This window comes from Tympanuchus pallidicinctus, unplaced genomic scaffold (genome assembly GCF_026119805.1).
Source record: "Tympanuchus pallidicinctus isolate F22 unplaced genomic scaffold, pur_lepc_1.0 scaffold15, whole genome shotgun sequence".
NCBI classification, from domain to species: domain Eukaryota; kingdom Metazoa; phylum Chordata; class Aves; order Galliformes; family Phasianidae; genus Tympanuchus; species Tympanuchus pallidicinctus.
The window spans coordinates 17214087-17236662 of NW_026294669.1; the positions used below are offsets into that span (position 1 = coordinate 17214087).

At 32.4% G+C, this 22576-nt stretch overlaps 1 protein-coding gene across 1 annotated transcript in view; it reads right to left on the reverse strand.

Moving 5' to 3' along the window:
• LOC128077060 (sodium channel protein type 2 subunit alpha-like) overlaps positions 1-22576 on the reverse strand; it is a 73915-nt gene that overhangs the window by 18524 nt on the left and 32815 nt on the right. The window contains exons 14-21 of the mRNA XM_052675704.1: positions 21466-21598; positions 20938-21176; positions 17818-17991; positions 15355-15711; positions 12625-13110; positions 1905-2025; positions 1182-1336; positions 30-203 (exon numbers count right to left, since the gene is read on the reverse strand). Coding sequence (XP_052531664.1) covers positions 30-203; positions 1182-1336; positions 1905-2025; positions 12625-13110; positions 15355-15711; positions 17818-17991; positions 20938-21176; positions 21466-21598 — 1839 coding nt within the window. The remainder of the gene's footprint in view (positions 1-29; positions 204-1181; positions 1337-1904; positions 2026-12624; positions 13111-15354; positions 15712-17817; positions 17992-20937; positions 21177-21465; positions 21599-22576) is intronic.

The window sequence follows — 22576 nt, forward strand, 5'->3', positions numbered from 1 at the left end:
TTTATAGTATTGGAGACTTACGTACTTACATCAACAATCAGAAAGTCCAGCCAGCACCAGGCATTAGTAAAATATATTTGAAAACCATATGCTACCCATTTTAAAAGCATTTCCAAAATGAAAATGTATGTGAAAACTTTATCAGCATATTCCAGCATGGTCTTGATAGTTTTACGCTGTTCAATATATATATCTTCAAAAGCCTGTGGGAAAATGGATAAATAAAAATTCAGCTATTACTAATGTTTCACAGTGTAAATGATTAAAACAAGCAGGTGAGATGTAATCTTTCCCCTTGTTTTCTGCATCATCATTTTTACCTACTTATCACCCATAACCATGCTGCAAATTGGAGCATTATTCAGCCTTGTCTGGGATTTCTCCAGTACAGCGTATTTAATGACATAGATATCCTATTTTACTGTAGGAAGAGGAGACAAACTCGAAGCATGATTTTCTTTCCTGCTTTTGTACCAAAAACTGTTTGCACACACATGCACACACACAAAAAAAACAACCCCAAACAACGAAACCCTCTCTTAAACAAAAATCTAATCTGAGCAGTTTTATCCTCCATCAAACTCCTGTCTAAAAGTCGAAGAGTGATTTGCTCCAGTTTATACTATTCACAGTGCAGAAGATGATCACCTTCATTAAAGATGGGAAAGTGGGTAATGTGAATCCTACTGGAAAACAGTTTTTTGGTTTTATTTGCTATCACATTCTTCTTTATCTTCTGCCTTCAAAACAGCAACAAAATGAAGAAATGTTTGTCAATGATTTTTTGTAAGCATCATCCAAGGAATGGCAGAGCCCAGAATGAATTAAGGGCTTGAAATCATACCTTTAGCTGTATACTCCCTAGAAACAGATTTTCTTTGTAATAAAAAGTTTTAACAAACATGCTGAAAATTGGTAGACAGTTTGAATCTAAAGTCACTGGCTAAAATAACACTGCTCTAGCTTTGCAGGGGTAAAACAAAAGTTTCACTGAAGAACTGCATGTAAAACAAACATTTTCAAGTTTGAGCCAGTTTTAGTAAATAAATCATGAAATTGTGGAATAAGAGTAGTACAGATCCAGTCAAAACAGGCCTTTCCGATGCAATTTGAATTTTGCTGTTACTTGTGAGAAGATATCTAAACATTTCAGCATCTGCAATTTTTTACTTTTAACTTACTAGTGCTCCACTGCTGAGGAGAATCATGAAGACAATGAAAGTCTCAAACCAGTTGTGCTCAACTATGCTGTAGCAGGTTTTTCTAAGATTCCACCAGATTTTTCCTTTGCCATCCTCTATACTTACTTGGCAACATGGAAATTTCTTCACACAACCTGCATTAAATTAAGAAATGTTAGGATTTAAAAGCAAATTATTCTCATGTAAAAAAAGTATCAAAATTGTTAGTAGCTGTAATTAATTTTATAATATTTTTTAAAAATTAAAATAAATATCGTGATCCTATTCCATGTGAATTTAGATAATTAGTAATTTGGATTGAAATCAGACAATACTAGATGTAATTAAGAGTAAACTATACATTCATATTTTTGACCATTGATATTTAATCATTCTTCTTGCTGGTAGTCTCACAGAAATGAAGCTCCAAATTTTAAGGGCTCATTCGTGTAATGAAAATGCATTTTAAGAATGGAAAAGTTAATTAAGTTCCTTAGTTACAAGATATAGGCAGTGGTCAGGCAATGTTACTCAAAGCCCAGGGAAACCTTTTTCTGGTGTCTGATTTCCAGCGTTCTAGGCTTTGAGCATTTTCTTTTTCACTGTAGGGGACACGAAGTTCCAACAGATTTTAAAGAGTCCAGAACTTAAATATGTCTAATAATAGTGCATTTTACACTAGTAGAACTCTAACACATCTCAAGTCAACAGTTATTGTACAACCTTCTGTAAAACAGGCTTCTGGTTCAAGAGCTTCTTCAGGTTCAATTTCTGCTTGCTCTCCCTCTCCAGGAGGGGCAATATCAACTGTGCTGCCTTCAGATGAACTGGATGCATTTAGTTTCTGCAAGTAAAGTTCCACAGAAGAATTTTTTCTCATTAGATACATATTCTGTAAAAATTATACTGAAAAAAACTGCCAGTCTCTGAGTTTTGAAAAACACTATGTTTACACTGATAAATATGCATAAGTAAAACCACAGTAATGAGGTGTATGTTGTATATTTCTATTTCTGAGTTTACCTTCTCATAGGAAACAAATATGATTTAGCTACTGACCTGATCCATGTAATGTCTTCAGAATTCGAGGCTCAGTGGAGCTACAACTGCAGATCTTACATATACCACACTCAAGCTATTTTCTTTTTTTTTTTTTTTTTACTATACTAGATTACACTGCAGAAGTGCCTCAGACTTCCCAGGAAAATGATCTAACAGAATGAACTAAGTGTACTAAAGGAATTAATCCCTACAATTATCTACACATCCACTGCAGATGGTGTTCTCACAAACCTAAAGCATATCTGGATGAAAGAGTTGTAAATTTAATACTACATTTCTGCCCTGGAAAGTACAAATTACCATCTCTGAAATCTCTTTGAATTCTAATTTCCTGAGAAGATTTAGAGACTTCCTGAGGTCCCTTCCATCTGAATTTTTCTGTCATTCTACTATTTGTATGTAGTCAAATACTATAGTCCTCACTATGGTAAAAGCACTCATAGATGCAAAAACTCCAACAAAGCAGCTCACATTACATAAATCTTCTCATCAAATAAAATTTGGATCAGGAAAAACTGTGTATCAGTCATGTAAGACTGCCCATAATTTTCTTCTTTTAAGAAAGCATAGTTAGAATGGACAAACCTATTACAGTTGAATACAATTAATGCAAAAACTGAGCACAGAACATACAACTTGTTTTCATTTGTCAGTATTGTTTATGTATTAAATTTCTTCATCCAAAATACATTTTCTTTATTGTGAAATAAGGTTTGTAAACTGAAAGCAACATTAAAAAGAAAAGCATGGCACTGAAATTCTTCTGGTTTATACTGCGTAGCAATCATTCATTTCTAACTTGCATTTCTAACTTAAACACTGACGTTGTTTATGAGATGACATAACAGAAATTTTTACAGTTTTCAGCTAAGCAGGTCTGGCTGTGAAGTTTGACCTCTGTTAGAGTTTTCTGTACAGTTTGAGAGAGAATTCTCAATACCAAGCATTTTTCTCATTTAGCTTTCAAAATAGTGACATTTTTAGAATATGTATTAAAAAACTACTTGTTCAGATGATTTGAATTATTTTATTTTAAATAACAGATGAAAACTTTTTAGAAAGTAAATGCTATTTATTTTCTCTTTCAGAGAATTGATGCAAATTAAAAGAAGCTATTCAGTTCTTCAGTTCAAACCAAGTCCTTTCAGAAAAAGGCAATGGGAGCTGAGAGATTTTTTGAAGCAAAGGCATGCATTTCTTTATATAATTTGGTAAGTAATTCCTCTCTCATATTCAACTCACATGAGATGATTTATATTTAAAAATAATTTATGCTGGGTAATATGTAATTTCAGGGCTGTTTCAAGAAGCCCTTTTGCTCTCACATGCATCCATTGTCAATATGGAGTCAATCAGACCTCAGCTTACACAGCTGTAACTGAATTGTGACCAAAAATAAAGGATGTGTTGCACAATGGAGAGGTTTCTGACAAGCACACTGGTATTAGTTTGAAAACCATTCTTTCCCTTTCCAAATACCATGATCTGTCATACCTGGAAAATCACACTGACAAATGTGAAAATATTTGGATATAAGCATATAAGCGTCAATGTCTCTCCTTTCATGCTGCGCTTGCTACTGTGATTGCAAAAATTTACATACATAAAACATTTATTGCTGCATTGCCTGTAACTGAATGATTTTACTGCTGGTCATGCAGTAACTGAACCAAAATGTTCTGTGCTTTGCATAGCGGAAATATTTTAAACTTTGCTTTCTGTATTACATTTACAGACCAAAATGCACTCTACTGTAGACTATATTAAAAATCATTAACACAGCACCTAATTATTCACATATAAGATTGTTTTTTTTTTAAAAAAAGGAAACAATTTATAAGTCAATTCTCTTACATATCATGGTAATAAAAGAAATAAAGATTAGGAAAATTGTCACAGAAATTATAGGCAGTTTCTTCATTAAATAAAACCTAAATCATGTGAGAACAATCATCTGCCACATTTAAGTTAGAAAAACTAAAAGTCCTTTATGGCTTGATCCATCATCATTAAATCAATTACTGACTTAATAGTAGAAAGAGAAAAGTTCATAGTGAGCATAAATAATTAATCTTTATGAGTGCCAATTAAAAGTAGTCAATTCTTTAATGGCTTCATCCCATGCAATCAGATATCTGTTTCAGATAGTCCTGTCAGCATAGCTGCTAAAAACAAGTGACTGAATTGCAATTTATATACAGTAAAAAAACTATGATTTTCTTAATTATTCTTCAAATAAAGCATTCTCTTCATTATTTTTCAAATAATCTCAGCAATTGAATTACTGAAAAAACCATGAAGTTACTAAAACTGCTCTTCTTTGCTCCAAGTCCCTACATTAGGAAAGAACCATTAAATTTTAAATAAGGTGACTTGAATAGTATACCTTTTTTCTAGCAATAACGCTAACGAAACTAAGAAAACTCAAGAGACATTCCTTTCAGCTCATACATGTGCTTATCAGCCTCTGGAATATGCCATGCCCTGGAAATACTTGTTTATGTCTTCAGTGATACAATACCACATTTTTCTTTACAAGGATACATTTGAAAGCAATTGCTTATGATGCAGCATTCTCAAGTCCTAGGTCAGCAAAACAACATGCTTTTCTAGTGCAGAAGCCTGAGCAATGCTGTGGAAATCACACACAGAAATAAAATCCCAAAAAAAGACTACATCAATGGGATTATATTTTTCAGAAAATACTGTCATAAATCTTATTGTTTAAATACGTAATAAAAAAAGCTTCATCACCAACCCAAACACTTGGCTAAACATACATATAATCAGCCTCCATATCATCCTTTCAGAGCAGTGCATCTATTTTCAACAGCTTAGATCATTAAAACAAGCTTTGACCAACAGCATGTTAATGTGCCCATTTACGAGAAAATGCATTCACTTAACACCCAGTCTTGCTCTCATGTGATTTTGTTCTATATTTCAATAAGAGCAAGAGCAGGCAACAAAAACTTTAAGCTTTACAAACTGCTTCATGATTCAAGTGACAGTAAAAATAAAGGGATTCAGCCATTACAAATTGCCTTTAGTAATTTAGCCATGTTGTATTATCCTTTGAATCTTTAAAGCTGCACTGTAATTAAGTGACAAAGTATCAAGTAATGGAGTTTGATGATTCCAAAGAGATTCTAAACTTATTTTAAGTCTCAAATCTTATATTTGATGTTTATATTAGGAAAACAACTTTAAAAAAACTTCTTCCGTAGAGCTTTATTTGAGTTTGAGGCATATCTTGGTTTAAAAATTTATCATTTAAATTAGAGACTTTTCAGAACACGCAGCAATATAAATTTCTGTTGGTGTCACTGAACAATTTGTACTACAGTATAATGTCAAAGATTACACTGCACAGTGGTACAAGTGGAGCAGTATGGTTGTTCTTTTGAAGCTGCTGAGACTGCCTGAATGTGCATATACAAATAACAACTTTGAATCTAGCTGTAGGACTGAAATCTCAATCTCAATAAAATTTTGATTTCAATTTTTACTGGGATAATCGGAACTTCATAGTTTCATATAACTTCAGTTTCTGTGTAATATTTCCTGTCCTATTCCCAAAGCTCTGCCAATGAAGCTATGATGGACATTATATTCACTCACAGTGAAAAAAAAAACAACTAGGGTAAATCTACACACTTTTATAAAATTTATACATTTTATAAAAACAGTGCTGACTACTCTACAGTTATTCTCGTTTACTCTGAGTAAAATCTGCCAACTCAGTCACAGACTTGGTTATTGTGAAACACATTCAAAAATATCACTGTTTATGTTGGAGTTTAACATTTAAGAAAGGATTTTTTTATTGAATGGCACTCTGAGAATTTTTTTAGAGGTTTTTTTTTTTGCTAAGTATAATTTCAGCAATTATGAAACTGTTCTTCCTGCAGTTTATAAAACTCAAGATATGCACTGCCCAAATGAATACAGAATGTAGTTCGTAGCATCTTGAGGACTTGCATTACAGTGCATTGCAGATTTAAAAATATACCAATGTAATTTTTATACAAGCTACTGTAATTAGTTAAATTGTATTTATTAATTTCATTCATTAAGGAACTGAAGTGTGGCAATAATCACTACATAAATGACCTAGCATATTTCATTAATATATACATTTATAAGGGCTGAATCAAAAAGGGCTGTTTTTATTTTTTAAAAACTGTGCATGCTCCCTTTTTTCTTTGGCCTCGTTGAAGTATAACATTCCAGTACTTTTATGATCCATACTTCATAACCTGCAGAACATGCAGTTATTGCTAAAGACTTTATTATAATATCCAGAAAAATCATTAGCAGAGTTAAAAAATGTATGTTGGGGCTGCCAATCCCACCTGACCATGCTGTGATGTGAGTCCCATGACTCAGCAGAGAGCAGCTGTGCATGTTTCTACTATCTTGCAATGGATAGGGAAGGAACATAGCTGAATAGCATGCAGGCCAATCAAAATCCATTAAAAAGTGATTATATATATATATACATATATATGTATAACTTGCTTAGGTAACCTGTGTGAAAGTGGTGACACGTTGCTCTACCTGGTTAAAAAGCACCAGAGCTGCATTCTTGATTGCTCCAGCTTGGTTTTACCCCTGTGAGAAGTAAGAATGGTAGGTAGTGAAGTTCAAGACACAGGATCTCTAGTTTTCTTCTTTTTGGAATTTCTAATTCAAATATGTCTTTAACACAATTAAAACATAGTTATTAAATAGTTTATGATCAGCTGGCAAAAAGGGAAATACATACCACCTGGAATGCTCTACAAACCTTTCTACAGAGCTTGTAAGTTTATTTTACTAAAATAAGAAATGCAGTAACTAGACCTAGTACTCTGCACTCTGAAATTGTGAATCAGAAATAAAAATGCAATGATTAAATTCATAAAGTCACGATTAGCAGATTTGGAAATCATTCCAGTGTTTATAGAGTGCTTTATGTGTTTTAATGAAAATTTAAAGGTTTAAAGGTTTTGGTTTAACATTCTCATCTTCATTTAACTGGCTATGTGACTATATTTTTATTTGAAAAAAATGTACATAAAGTAAGCAACATATTTTGAAGATATATGTTTTCCCATTCTTTCTTCATACTTCTCGTAATAGTGGTGAAAGTTACAGATGGCAATGAAAGTAAAAATATGTAACTTAAGAAGTTACCATCACTGATTTGATCAGTTGGGAATTTAGGTGGTTGAATATTTTAAAGGAAATGTGATTAAAAAAGGATCTTCCAAAAGATTCACAGATCAAATAACTACTGGGTAAGTTTTGGCTAAGAAACTCATTCAAGCTTCTCAGCAATGCTTAACTTCTGGCACACAGTAACTCTGTTTCTTTTTCACTTAACTACTCACAAAACACAAGCGACCCTGATCAGACAACTGAACTTATTCCTGGGTTTGAAAGCTCAGTAGATTAGATGTTGTAGGATATCTTCCCTTTTATTAAAACCATATGGTATGACTTCAGAATTGAGCAGCCTTACTTCTCAATGCAAATTTATACTGACTGTAAATTTACTTTAGATATAAAGACTTCTGGAATTCTGCATGATAGACGCCTGCAGATATTTCTTTAGTAGTGAAACCAGCTTTACATAGCTGAATAACATCTTTGAAATTACTTTTCTATGTTGAAATCCAAAACTTTATTCACAAAGTTGTGATTCAGAGGTAACGTGCAGTTATTAAGTAGTATAAAAACACAACTAGTTAGCAGTCTGATTTCTGGTAAGATTAACATATTCCATTTACATCACTAGCAAGTATAGTATACATCATTAGCAAGTATATTTTGTAATAGAAACATCATCCACAAGTTAACTTTAAAAAACAGCAAATTATCTGCCAAATCATTGGCAGAACTATTATTAGTTACTTCTCTTTTTTAAAAATTACTTTTAAAGTTATTACTTTTTAAGTTAATTATCTTGAATATCATATTTTCAGCACAGAAATTTGTTATTTATCTCACTGGCTACTGCACCTCTGTTTTCCTGTAGTAGGTACTGATAAAATCCTCTTTCAATCAAATCTTCACTTCTTTCAATTACTTTCAGGCAACTATTATGCTAAAATAAATGGTAACTTTTAATGTCTTTACAATAAATCCTCTTTCTCATCCAGATCTCAAGTTTTGCATATTTAGTTTTTCATTATCCACTTATACTTCATTGTACAGTTTTTCATGAAATCTTAACTTACTTGCTCTGATTTTAGAGTGTTTTATCATCTGTGTAAGGTAATCAATCACATGCAAAAAGGAAGCTACAAAAGAAATATTCTAGCATAGTATATGTAAAAAGAAAGACACTTTTCATTAACTTCAATAACGTTAAGTATAATATTCAATTAAGACTGCAGGTTTATGTGTCAGGTGTTGAGACAATAGAACTTGAGCTTTCACCATGTCAGACAGCTACTTGGGTAACTTCAAGTACATGATGTCAAGTCATTGCAAAATAAGCAAAGAAAAGGCCTTTTCTGAAGCTGTAGACATAAAAACTAGAAGATGTATAGGTTAAGATGTGTCTTGGGAGAAGTCAACTGTAATTTGAAAGCCAAAGTAGATTTGGAGAGACTTTAACACAGAATTGGGTTCTTGAAGACACTATCTGTTTTTTGCTTGTCCTGAACCCTTCAACCTGACTCTTGTGATACAGTTCTGAGTTCTTTAACAAATCATATCTCAAGTACATCTTGATGACAAAATAAGTACAGTGAAAAGAAGTCTGAAGTCCCCTGAAGGCTGGGGAAAAGCTTTCCTCCAAATAATGAATAAACTACCACCTTATTTGGGAATTAGCAATAGTAGAATTGTGTGGGTTTGACTTCTGGCCAGGCTATCCTGATGAACATGACATTGCAGTCAAATTCTTCTGAGTACATACAGTCTTTTTTTTTTTTTTTAAACCTGGCATTACATCCAAACAGGCTTCCCTAAATTTCTATTGATATCTATGAGAAAGATCTTGTTTAGACCTGGAACTTACAACTGGGTTCCAGAATACCTTCTGGAAAAATTGAGAAGTTACTTATTTATTAACTGGGAAATTAATTAGCAGGTGTTTTTACAAACAAGGAAAAAAATAAAGGAATCAACCTTCCAAAACCTTCCAAAAGTGGCTAGAGTTGTTTTGTAGCACAACATAACAGATAACAAAAATAAGAAAAAAATAGCATTTACTTCTCAGAAACCCACAGTCATATATTCTGTGGCATTTTATCATGGGCATCTTCCCACCCCCTGCTTCTATCGTGACCTCTTGTTGGTGACAAGCATAAAATAATCATTCTGCTCTTAACATCAGCACCAATCAAGAAAACTCAAAAAAAGATAAAGCTCATTTTACAGTTCAAGCTTCCCAGAACTCTGTTGCTAAAAATATAAATAAATGAATAAACCAATTATTAAGGGGGATATCTCCTGAGGGAATTTTAAGCATTAAGCACTGCTGCTGTTAAGGCAGGGGATTTCGCCCCATCTCTTACCCTCCTTTTGAGGACCAGCCCTTCTCCAGTCAGGAATGTTGTCTCAGTGATATCCCTTGAGAAGCAAGATAAAGCAAATAATGGTGTACTTTTCTAAAGAGGTAACTTCAACACTGAACCAATATGTCCTTAATTTCCCTTAGAAGAAAATCAGAGGGTACCAGGAGACATTACTGTTGACTTGGCAGAATAAGATTAGGAATTCTGGTAAACTCCTGTCACACATCAGAACAACTGTTCATATATTACCAAAGCGGGTGCATTTTTATGAACACAATAAAATAGAAGTACTTAATCTTTTCTCTAAAAATAATCCAGAAAGAGTGGGATAAAGAATACAGAGCAAAAATGAAAATCACTACAGAATTCACATTTTTCAGAGCACTTTTTTTTAGGTAGCATTCACAAGATGTACTCTTTTGCTGTACAGATAAATGTGACATGGTAAACAGTTCTCGGTGAGCAGAACTTGAGGGAAGCACTATTGTTCCAGCTTTGCAATGGTAGTGACCATGACACTGTATGGAAATCTCAAGGCTCTACTGATGCCCTACATTTATTTTATCCCCATTGAAAATTTATCCACAACATCTTAACATGTATGTATTTCATGATTCACTGGTTGATTTTCCACAGGCACTTGTAATTTTCACTTTCATATTGTTTTTACAGACATCTGGATTTTATTTCTGCAGCCTGCAGCCATAATGGTGCTTTTAAAGTTCATTTAAAAAGGCAAAATCGCTTTTGATTTAGCATAGCACTGAAAATTCAGAGTAACCTTAGAAAAAGGAAAAAGTATGATGCCTGAAACAAGAAGAGATGGGAATGAACAGAGCAACTGACTTGTGAAAATACCTTAAAATTGCTACCTTAATTCATTTTCGTAGGATGTACTTACACCCTTCAGTTTGAAAGCAGAGGAATTTCTGCATTAATGTTGCAATTAGTTCTCTCCTCAGCTATTCCAATAAAATACATAGTGGTGCACTGTTAAACTGATCCATATAATCAATCTTAAAGAAGAAACTATGAAATAATACCTATGGGACAGCTGTTTAATTTATATTGCTTCAATGACATGCCTTGTACATGCACTGTGGCAGAGAAGGTAGTAAAGACTGTTAGGGAATCTGGAAACAGATGAGGATGGCAACCTCTGAGCTCTGCTGCTGAGGTTAACTTGTCCTGTAACCACAGCTTATTACCTTCTGAACTTCCTAATGCACAATAAAAAGTTTTGAAAAAATTATGTATTCAGAAAATTTTTAAGCATATATATTTGTAAGGCAGATTTATTAGGAAGGCACTTATCACTGTATTTCTCAAAACTAACCACAAGGAAAGCTGAACATTTAGATTGAAGATTCATTTTAAAGAAAAAGAATCAGAACGTATCAGAAGTCTTAAAAGACACTGCTAAAGGTTCACTGAAAGAAAACACTTTCACTAGATTAGCTTACATGAAAAACACTTAGCTCTCAGACTCAGAGAAAGCTTGTTTTCTGATACTATATGAGCTCATGATTTGTATAATTTGCACTTCTCGATTCTCTTATATTCGGAAATTGTTATGACAATTTACATGCTACACCACAGTATAAATTAATATTTGTCCTGTAACTGAGCAATTCGATGGAATATCTGGCTTTTAAACTTACACTTCTTATGCACAGTAACCTTCACTGTTGCAGATAAGCACACACTCCTTATGTTACTCATTTTTGTTGAAGAAAAAAAGCATAGTATAATTAACTGGGTCATGGTAATCTGCTAAACCTATGTGATATAGTTTGGTATTGCTGTGGAATACAGCATTATTTGAAAATAGAGCAGCTTTGCCACTGATACAGTCATGAATGCAGGATTTCTTTATAGAAGAGCTTGCTTTATAGTAAACAGATGCTTTTGTATTAATAACCTACCTAAGAACATAACAGCAACTGATCCAATTGAAAACATATTTATCCAAGGTTCCTGATCTCTTAAGCCTTACAGTTCCTATATTTTTAAAAGCACTGAAAATAATTTTTCAATTTTTTTTTTTTTTTTTTTTTTTTTAGTCAATGCATTTAATAGTTTGTTATTGCTCATCACTCCAGTATAGTAACTTTTCTATTAATATTTTGATCACCTGACCATGTTTGCTGGGATGTGAGCTACTTGGCTTCTGTATTTTAGAACAACTTCTGTTTCTTTGCCCAGTAAGAATAGCATAAGACTTTCACGTAAATTGCTTCTATATGCATAAATACTACAACGTCAGTGTGCCCTCCAGGACAGCTTGAGATATTGCTGTACTGTGGCATTGATCTATGTCTGAATTGTTTCAGTTCAGGCAATATTCTCTTAACCCAAAATCAGTATGAATGTTACTCACAAAAAAATTTAGATAATTCAAAATGCATAATTTATTCATCATTCCTCAGGGTTCATTTTTAAAACTACTCTAACTACAGAAAAAAAATGCATTTTCTTTTAAATTTGTATTTGATTAGATATGCAAAACTATACACTTGTACATTAGTCTTCTACAATAATCTTATTCCACAAATCCTAACCACATTTAGGTACACAAAGGATGTTTTATGAAATGTGTGCTAGCCCCAAAACTTCATTAAGAAATTGTAAAATGAATAACCATATGATACATCTTCCAAATGCTAATAAACAGAGTATTAAAAATGTAAAGTCTAAGGATTCTTAAGGATTCTGAGGATTTTTTCTTTGAATTGTATTTACTTAAAATAATAAAAAGTAAAATATAGTTACAAACAATGAGACACTATTGTGAAGAACTCTGAGTACGAAATAGACAAATATGTAAATGTGTGACTACAGTGTAATAGTTAAGACACAAAAGCTCCTACCTGTTTGCTTTCCTCCATATCAGATTCACTGCTAAATTCTTCTGTGTTTAAATTCTCAAAGTCAGATTCTCCAACAGCAATTGGTACTGTCACGGTGAGGCCTGGGTTGTTTATGAAGGACATATAATCACTTTCATCAACAACATATTTTTCCACACTGCTGCCTGTGCCTACACCACTGGTAGTTCCATTCCCATCTTTAAGATAATTCATATCTTTATTTATTTCAACAGCAGTATGATTGGAAATGCAGCTGTCTTTCTTGTTGTTTAGCTCTTCAAGTGCTTTGATTTCTTCTAAAGCTTTCTGTTTTCTAATGAAGGCTTTCTGTATGAATTCCTGTATCTTTTTTTTAATATAATCTATTCCCTTCTGAATTCTTGCCACAGCAATCTGGAGATTGTTCATTTCATTATCATCATCTGTAGCAGCAAGGTTGTCTGAGCTAAACGAGCTCAGCAGCAAGGCCAGAAACAGGTTCAGAACCTAAAAGATGAGAGAATACAGCTATGTAATAAATACACACATATAAGAAGTTCATATTTTTACAGGATAATGTAAAAAAGCACAGATTGTTTTAAAGAACATTCACACTTGCTAATTTTAGACACCAATTTGTAATACCCATTACAAAACCTCTCCTTACTGGTCTTGGTCAATATCCAGAAGCTGAAAACAGACAAGCTAACATCTAAGCATTTTTACTTCCTGATTTTACTTTTTTTTTCTTGATATAGCAGGGTTGTTTAAGTGTACAATGAAAAAAAAAAAATTACAAAACTGTAGCTGTACACATCCATCAGAGGTCTGAAATGCTTCTTTCTAAATCTCTTAGTGGAATCGCCTGGAAGTTAAGTAGAATTTTAAAAGTATCATCCTATAAAATTAGATAGATTTTTCTATGGTGCATTTATTTTAGAAACATACATCAGTTAATGCTATAATAACCTACTTACATTTTCTACATAGTGTTTGAAGGATTATACCATAAAATTGTAATATTCTGTTAATTCTTGTATCTTAAGTTCTATAAAGCTTGTCGTAAAAAGAATATTTTAAAATGAAATTTTTACTTTAATCTCTGTTACTAATAATTACATTATTTATAATTGTTTTTTTTCCTTTTTCACTTGGCAACAAAGAAAAATTTATTTGATCTTATTGATAGGAATTCAAAGTAAAACAGACTTTCCTCATCAGCAGATAACAATCCTAGCATCAATATTGCCTGGGAACTGTGGTTTGTTACTTCAGAATTCAAATATTGTTACTGTTATTTTAATGTCACCTCCAATAAAGTACAGTTATTTCCCTAAATCCTACAAGCAAAAAATCATTTCATACCTTCAGTTCTATATATGACAGCTTTGTATAAAATCACATTATTAAAGGAATGGATTGGTAAACAGCTGAAAAGACTTCAACGTGGTCTTCCATGTATTTGGATTAAGTGGAGGCCACAAGGCATCAAAAGCTGTCATGACATTGCAAAATGACAACCTACATCAACTTCCTTCCACTGAATTTGAGAAAAATGCTTTGTTCTCTATCATATTTATGTAATTTCAAGATACAAAAAAAACCCCCTCTGATCTACCAAAAAAACCTCATATCCTATCCGAAATAAATTTCCCCTTATTTAAATGTGTTAGACCTCTCATTTTAACTCTATTCAAAATATAATACTTTCACAGTTCCTCGAAAAACAACAACAGATCTGAATAAGTAAATATTTGAAGGAAAGATGAAGTAATATGTATTGGAAACAGTATTTATATCCAGAAGTTAATGCAGAAAAAATAAGGAGTAGTTTACCAATCATAAATAATTTTCTCAGGCTTGCACATTTCTGCAAATCTAATGTCAAGACTGCAAAGTTGTCTGAACAACTAAGACATAAACATTGTGAATTCTATGTCATAAAAATAAATCATTAAAATCGGTCACTAAAGGAAGATAATTTTGACAGATAATGAAATATAAATTCTAGGCATTTCAGAATTTACTGTGAATGTTAAAAAAAATTTTAAAGTGTAAACATGAATTGTGCCTTCCAATTATAATCCTGATTTCTAAGAAGTTTTCACAAAGAAATATGCGAACCTTTCATCATTAATTGTCAGCATGAATTAAACTTTTTCTATAAAAATTTATTCTACAATTTTGAAGTAGAAACTCTCAAATGCATTTTTAGGAGGCAAGACTAATCACTCTGAAAATATTTGAGGTTTCTTTCTACATCTAGGCAGGGCAAAAAGTACTTTAATTCAAGATATGCTACTATGACAAAACTACATTATACTTTATTTTAATTAAGTCAGAAGTTTTAGTGTCAGAATTATCTGCAATGAGCATAAGGTAGTCCTTTTTTAAAAAGAAAAATTTCCAAACAAGATGCTGCCCATGAGCTGGTGCAGCATAGTCTCTATTATTTCAAGATGAGTTGAGATAACATTTGGATTTAAATAATGTCTATGAATTAGTTCCATCACTCCGTGGTAGGATGCTCAGTGGGTCATTTTGGTGCATTCCTACATTCCTAAAGTCATAGTAACATTACTTTACTGAATGGCAATACAAGTGAAAAAGAGAATAATTTTTTTTGTTACCCAAAATCTAGCTCAAGCAGTTATGTGTTTCTTCAAAATAGAAGCATGACAAACATTCTTATTGCCTAGCTGTACATAATATATATTTTTGCATCACAATTTAAAAGTGTTCATCACATACCACTAGGTTTCCTATCACCATGACCAGCATGAAAACAATAAGGCACATGGTTTGGCCTGCAACCTCCATGCAGTCCCACATTGTTTCTATCCATTCTCCACACAGCACTCGGAATACAATCAAGAAAGAGTGGAAAAAGTCATGCATGTGCCAGCGTGGAAGCACACAGTCACTGGAGATCTTGCAGACACATTCCTTGTAGCTTTTCCCAAAAAGCTGCATCCCAACCACAGCAAAAATGAACACAATGATGGCCAGCACCAGGGTCAAATTGCCCAGAGCTCCCACTGAGTTGCCAATAATCTTAATCAGCATATTTAGAGTTGGCCAGGATTTTGCCAGTTTAAAAACACGAAGCTGAAAAACAAAAATGCAGAGGAACCATTAGTTATACCATAGTTCTAGAGGTATCTTGTGCCATTATTCATGAAGAGTTCTGATTTGTAAATGCCATCTGTTATGATGTCTGTTTTATATAATCTCTTTGGCTGTTGTCTATTTGTGTTCTGTGAATTTGGAACCTATGGAGACAGTTCACAATTTAAGGTTCAGAATTTAGTAAGAAAGGAAAAGTAAGAGCAAGATGTGTGATCAAAACGTACTCAAGAGGCAGAAAAAAAACCAAAACATTTTAAGTTCATAACATTTTAACTTTTTTAAGAGACTACATTTTAGGAAATTCTAATAGTTGTGTAATCCTTGAGAAAGATATAATATAGTATATGCTAAATGGATAACTTATGCATTCCCTTATTTTCCTGCATTGTAACATATTTATGGCATCTTCTAAAAGGAATTTTATGGCATGAAATGCTGTAGACTGTCTATCTGAATTTATTTGAAAATACTTGCATTACTACTTAGCATTGAGAAGTTTTCCCTGAGAATTTAGCAAAATCTATTAATCAACTCAGATTCACTTATCTGAGATGCCACACAGGAAAGCCAGCTGTTTTCCCTGCTGTTCCTGACATTTTAAAGCAAACAACTAAGACTGTTTACACATACACTAGTTTTAATTCGTGAGCTTTTTCCAGAGAAGGGCTTCTACTTAGTGGTGTCCATACTGTGCTGTAATGAAATATAGATTACATTCTTCATTTTACATACCATTTTACATATCAGAAGTCAACTTTAAACAATTAAATTTCAATATTAATAATTTCACTGCTTATAAAAACGTAATAGAAATAAATAAGGCTATAAATCTTCCTACAAAATCTTTTGTGGTTGGCAGCTTATTCTAACTTGTGTACAAATGTGTTCTAATCACATGTGATCAGAGAAGCTAGGACCAAGGTGTATAGCAGAATTGAGTTTATATAAACTAACTTTTTCTTCACAACAAATAATATTATCTTAATGGGAAAAGAAAGCATGGAGTTTTCTATTTCCCTAAACTCCAGCATTTCATCTTAGCAGCACACAGAGAAAAAGAACATATTTTGTGTTTATACTAGATTTAGCTTTAATATTTTTGAACATCCACTCACAGATAATTACTGCTTCTGTTCCTAAAGACAGACAGAAGTTGGTACTCTTCTCCTTACTCACAACTCCTTCTTTGCTGGCTTAGTCCCGTGTTTCTCTCAGCACCACACTGGGTTTTATAGGCTTACTTCAAGGGAAATTTTAAAGCAACAATTTCATGTTGATCTTGAGATGTCCTTTCAGGACACTGTACTTACTAACTTAAAAATTATAGTCAGTTAATAATGGTATATGAAGTTGGGTACCATGGCAGCTGGTGCTAATAAACTACGAAACTACTGTCTGCTCTATATATTCAGGAATAACATAGTTTCAGGTAACGTAAGAAATACTAATAAGACAGACTTTTACATCATGACACTTGTGCCTCTATTGCTTTACCTATAGATTAGATTCTGTAGAATACTAATTGTTGTAAATACGTTATTTTTAGTACAAGCTCAACAGTATCTCAATTTAAGTATTCTTATCCTAAAAACAGCTTATTCTCAGTGCACATTAAAATAATTGTTGTAAAGAGAGGACATACTTAAGGATTTTACAGGGAACACAAAGTAATGTTCAAATAAAAAGACTAAAAAACTTATGATTCTTTATTCTAGTGGCAATAGATATGTTCTTACAGATACTCAGCTTTGATGGATCTTAATGAAATCAGTGTAATGAAAACATTCAAAACTTTCAAAAGATAGCGGTTAGTCTTATGATTGGAAAGGATATCAGTACAATAGGATATCAGTAGGACAATTTGATATGAAAAGATAACATTTGACTAACACCTGAAACTTGTACATATCAGTTACAACTTGTAACTTAGCCATATATGAAAAAATATGTGAGACATTTAATTGTCTAATATGTCCTTACACTACTGGTAATTATTACATAAATCAGGACAATTCTGAAGTGATACAATTGCACATTTATGTATATAATATACGTATGTATATATACAATTATCAAGGTATTTACCAATCTGAATGACCGAAGAACTGATAATCCTTCAACATTTGCGAGACCAAGCTCCATTAAACTAAGGCTAACGATGATACCATCAAAAATATTCCAGCCTTCTTGGAAATAATAATAAGGGTCCATAGCAATTATCTTTAGTACCATTTCTGCTGTGAATATTCCAGTGAATACCTAAAACAAAATCAATTACTTGAGTTGTTCTGACACAAATATATATATCAGCAATTTTTTCTATTCCAGCTTCATTTCTGTTACCTATTATTTGTACCTGTTTCTGTAAAATAGATGACTGTTATCTCCAAACAGCATTTAAGTATCTTTGCACAGTAAAGACTATAGTTAAAAGCAAATTACTAAATCAAGATACATATAGGAGGGCACAAAATTGATAAGCTTCTAAAAAAATATATTTACCAGTGAACAGCTCAGATCCAGTTCACTAACTAAAAGATTTCACCACCACCTGATCTATATGATCTAGTGTTTTTAGCCTTGCTTCTGAAGGATTCTCCCACTAAAATAAAACAAAATGACAGTAATTTCTATCCTTTCCCACAGTCTCAACAGAAGTGTTACGATGGACTCCTGGGGTCAGGCTTCCTAAGGTGTCTGTTCTAGCTCAAAGTGTATGGGTGGAAGCTGAAATTTCTTCGTTAGACTTTTTGTAAGGATATAGAGCATTCAGGAACAGCTATTTTTCCGTGTGATACCTATTTCCTTGCATGAAAAGGATTACATGGTGAAAATGTTACTTGAAATATCTGAAGGTGTTAATTGTGAAATGATCAGTGCTCTTTGTTTTTTGAAACTACAGAATTAATGCCAGCATGACATTTTTGCAGTGAGTAGTGATCAGTGTTAAGTACAGTATAATAAAGAAGTTTTAGAACATAATGTAAAAGCCACTGAAACCATATGAATATGTGCATAACACTTAAAAGCTATCCCACATGATCCAAAAATCTACTGATATAAACTGATGTGCTCTGCAATTGCATTCTGATAGTTCTTCATCCAGATTGTTCTTAGTCCTCCCAGCAAGTTGCATGGAAGGAAAGCTTAATTTTACATACATTGTGTGTACATAAACATGACAATTATAAACAGCTTGTAATTTAAGAAAATTAGGAGATGGATATAATGTGGAAATATTCAGCATTTTCAAACTAGAAATGCTAATATTTTTTAAATTTTATACTTTCGAGAAACTGAAAACATAGCTAGAAATAATACACTATTAAACTGAGATATGAAAGGTGTTACCATATATTCAGAAGAATGTAATAGGTATTTCTTTAAAGAAAGTATAAGTATAAAGAAAATATAAGTATAAAGAAAGAAAATATAATAAACTGTAAAGAAAAAGGTAACGATAACTATTGACAAAACAGTCATAATATTTGTCAAAATAATTGAAAAAAAATTTTTAAAGCATTTATTTTAAAAGTATTTCCTCCACACCCATGCCATCCACTGACTACATTTTTTGAGCATATCAGCATCCAAAAATATACAAAAGTAGTACATTTTTAGCAGACTGAAACTCAAGCTTTCTTATAATTAAAAATCTTGCACACTGAATTTCAGTAGTATGAAAATTAATAATTGCACTTTATAACTATTTCTTCCATTTCATTTAAATACTACACAAAGGCTTGTTCATATTTGCTTTGTTTAATTTATCCTCAAACAGCCTATGATGTCACAAGTGAGCAGTAGATTAACATATTTTGTATGCAAACTGTATAACTAAGGTTAATAGATTAGTACAAGAAACTTAATTGGAAGCAGCAGGAATAATATTAATTGCTTGTATATAGTCCTGATTAAGGATACTGAATTGTTAGAAAGGTAGTTAAAATATCACTGTTGCTAGCATTGAGTAAAAAATGTATGAGGTGGGAAAAGCCTGAAGATCTTGAAAGTGTAAATGGTGAGAGAAGATCATTCTAACATTAATATGTCAGACTAATGTATTAAAATACAATGTTCTGTAATTTGTAATGAACAAGAACATGCTAGAGACTAAGCCTTTGTCCAGGAGAAAGAAAACTTTAGTTCACACAATATCTTTTGGCAGTATGTTTATTTTTACTTACTTTTTTTTTTTTTTTTTTTTTGAAAAGTCATAGACATTTATATTAGCAGTACATATAAGGAAAATGTTTAGACTTTAAAATGCACTGTGGCTGAGAAATGTATTACTGCTCCATTCAAATATTAGCAGAATATTCAAAACTAATCTTCTTGTGTTATTAGTTCAAAAGACTCAATAGGTTTGGTTTTTCAGGACTGCATGATGTGGGAATCAATCCACATTCTCCTGTGTAAACTACCAGTAGTTACTAGAGGTGGCAACAATTTAAAAAATGTATGAGTCCTTCCCTGAAACAAACACTTGCAAAGTTCATTCCTCTTGTTTCCTGATCATCAGAAGCAAGTACTTATGTGTGATGCCACATTTACATATCTGCTCAGAAAAAGAATTGAATGTCACTTTAAATCTCCAGACCAGATGAAAACCAAGAATGGCATCACTAATAGACTTACAAATAAAAAGTACTTTTTACTAGAGAATAAATAATAATCTTTCTTGCCAAAAAAAGTTTGTAAAACTTTTTTTCAGTCATATAAAGTGGCAAGTATATACTGCTAGCAAGAAATATGCCTTTCTTGGAAACATACTTTCACTGTAATTTAACTGAAAAAAATTCAAAGTGAAATTCTGACATATAAATGTTTCTTCAACTTCTCACACAGGAAAAATACTTTCTGTGAGAGAATATCAACATTGTAGTAAAAGCTAGATAATCTCCTTTAACCTTTTAAAGATAAAACCCCAAGGTAGACCTCAAGAAATCAAATCTGACAAGTGAAGACTACATTTCCAAACATATCTAGTTATTTCATTTCAATAGTTACCAGATTCATGAAAGTTAAAGGCTCCGGGAAACTGTTTGTTTAGGAAAATAATAAATACAGTTTCTAAATGGATTATTAATAATAATAATAATGATAATAATTAGAAAAGATTTAAAGCCAGTGCAGTGCATTTACACATTTCTTCTTTTAGAAAAAATAGTACTTTTAGATCAAACTGTATGATAAAGCACTCACCAGGTTTCCCACAGAAAGGACACTGCTAAATTGTTCTGTCATTGGGTAATGTTCCATGGCCATAAACAAGGTGTTCAAAACAATGCAAATAGTTATAGCAAGATCAACAAATGGATCCATCACTACTAAATTGACAACATGTTTTACTTTTAACCATGGACTCCAGCAATCCCAGATTAAGAAAGTATTTGCAAATCTGTACCAGCATGGGGGACATTTCTGTCTGGATTCTTCAAGCTCTGAAAAAAAAAATAATAAAAAAAATAAAGAAAAGAACAAGAAAAAAATAACAAATAATCAGTAGTTCAATTATAATCTCTGTGAACACTTGTTTAAAACATGTTAAAAAATTAAATTATTCAAATAAACAGCTCGCAACTGTCTAATCTTCCCTAAAACCTGTGGACCGTATTGGTTGTCATGTATATATAAATTATGAATGTACTCAGTTTCCTTTAAATAAGCAAAAACCGTATGTGTGTAGATAGCAAGGATTTAATAAACAGTTTATCTGAATGTATCAAATACCTTCCATTGTGTTTGTAAGTATGCTGGCTATACTCATTGCTCTTTGTCTTGCAGCAGAATCTTCCAGCATTTCCATGGAAATCTGATAAGAACTCAGTCTTCTTTTTCTTATTTCTGTTTCAGTAGTGGTGCCCTGTAAATGAAGTACTCAGGAATTAAACCATTCTCTTCAACAGCCAATTAATTACATTTACTGCACAAATGTATAGTGACAATCAAAATCAGACTTGCAGATCTTTCTAACTGATCTTTCTAACTAATCTTGCTGAAGATTTCTCTTCCTGTAGGACCCTTTCTGCTTTTGAGCAACTCAGTGGAAATGCAACAAATAGACAACAGTAGGAACAAGCAACATGGGAGCAAAGGTGGCTTTCATTTAAGTGGCAGAGTGAGCAATACTTTCGCTAGGTGTCTTTTTGATAGTGACTATTTTTTTTTTTCAGGAAAAAAATTATCTAAGTTGAAACCTGTCACCTTAATTTTCAGTGACTAGTCTTGTTAATGACTATATTAGTATAATTCTAGGAATTAATTATTATTCTATATACTGCATTCTTAGCCTGACAAGCATGGTTGGAAAATTTTATATGAGGAAGAAATCACAACATGTTAATGTTTCATCTGCCTAATTCTTGTCCACCATAATGCTCATACAGAAGTCATTATATATTCTTATAAAGAGTATGCAAGTCCTTTTACATTTTCCTTTCTGTTTTCTATACCTTCTAGTTATCTTTTCAAAACAATATCCAACTCTGATTTAAATGTCACGGACATGGCACTATTCAGTAGTATGCAGGTGTCCTTACAGATGCTTTTCTCTTCTTTTGGAGCATGGCCCAGGAATCTGACCACAAGAGTAGTACTAAAATGTTCCTAAATCTTGGTTCTTGCTTTTCACTAATTCTATCATTCATGCAAACCTCTCATTCTTTTTTCGTTATTTTGTCCCTATCCAAAAAAAGAATAAAGCTTTCAGAGGATTTCAAGGTTATATTAGTATGAAGAAGAAAAAATATTTTTGAGTATTAATAGTTCTGTTTCCTTTGCAAGGGGTCTTGACTTAAATGGCTAAATCTTTTTTTTTTCAAGTGAGTATTTTTCTGAAATA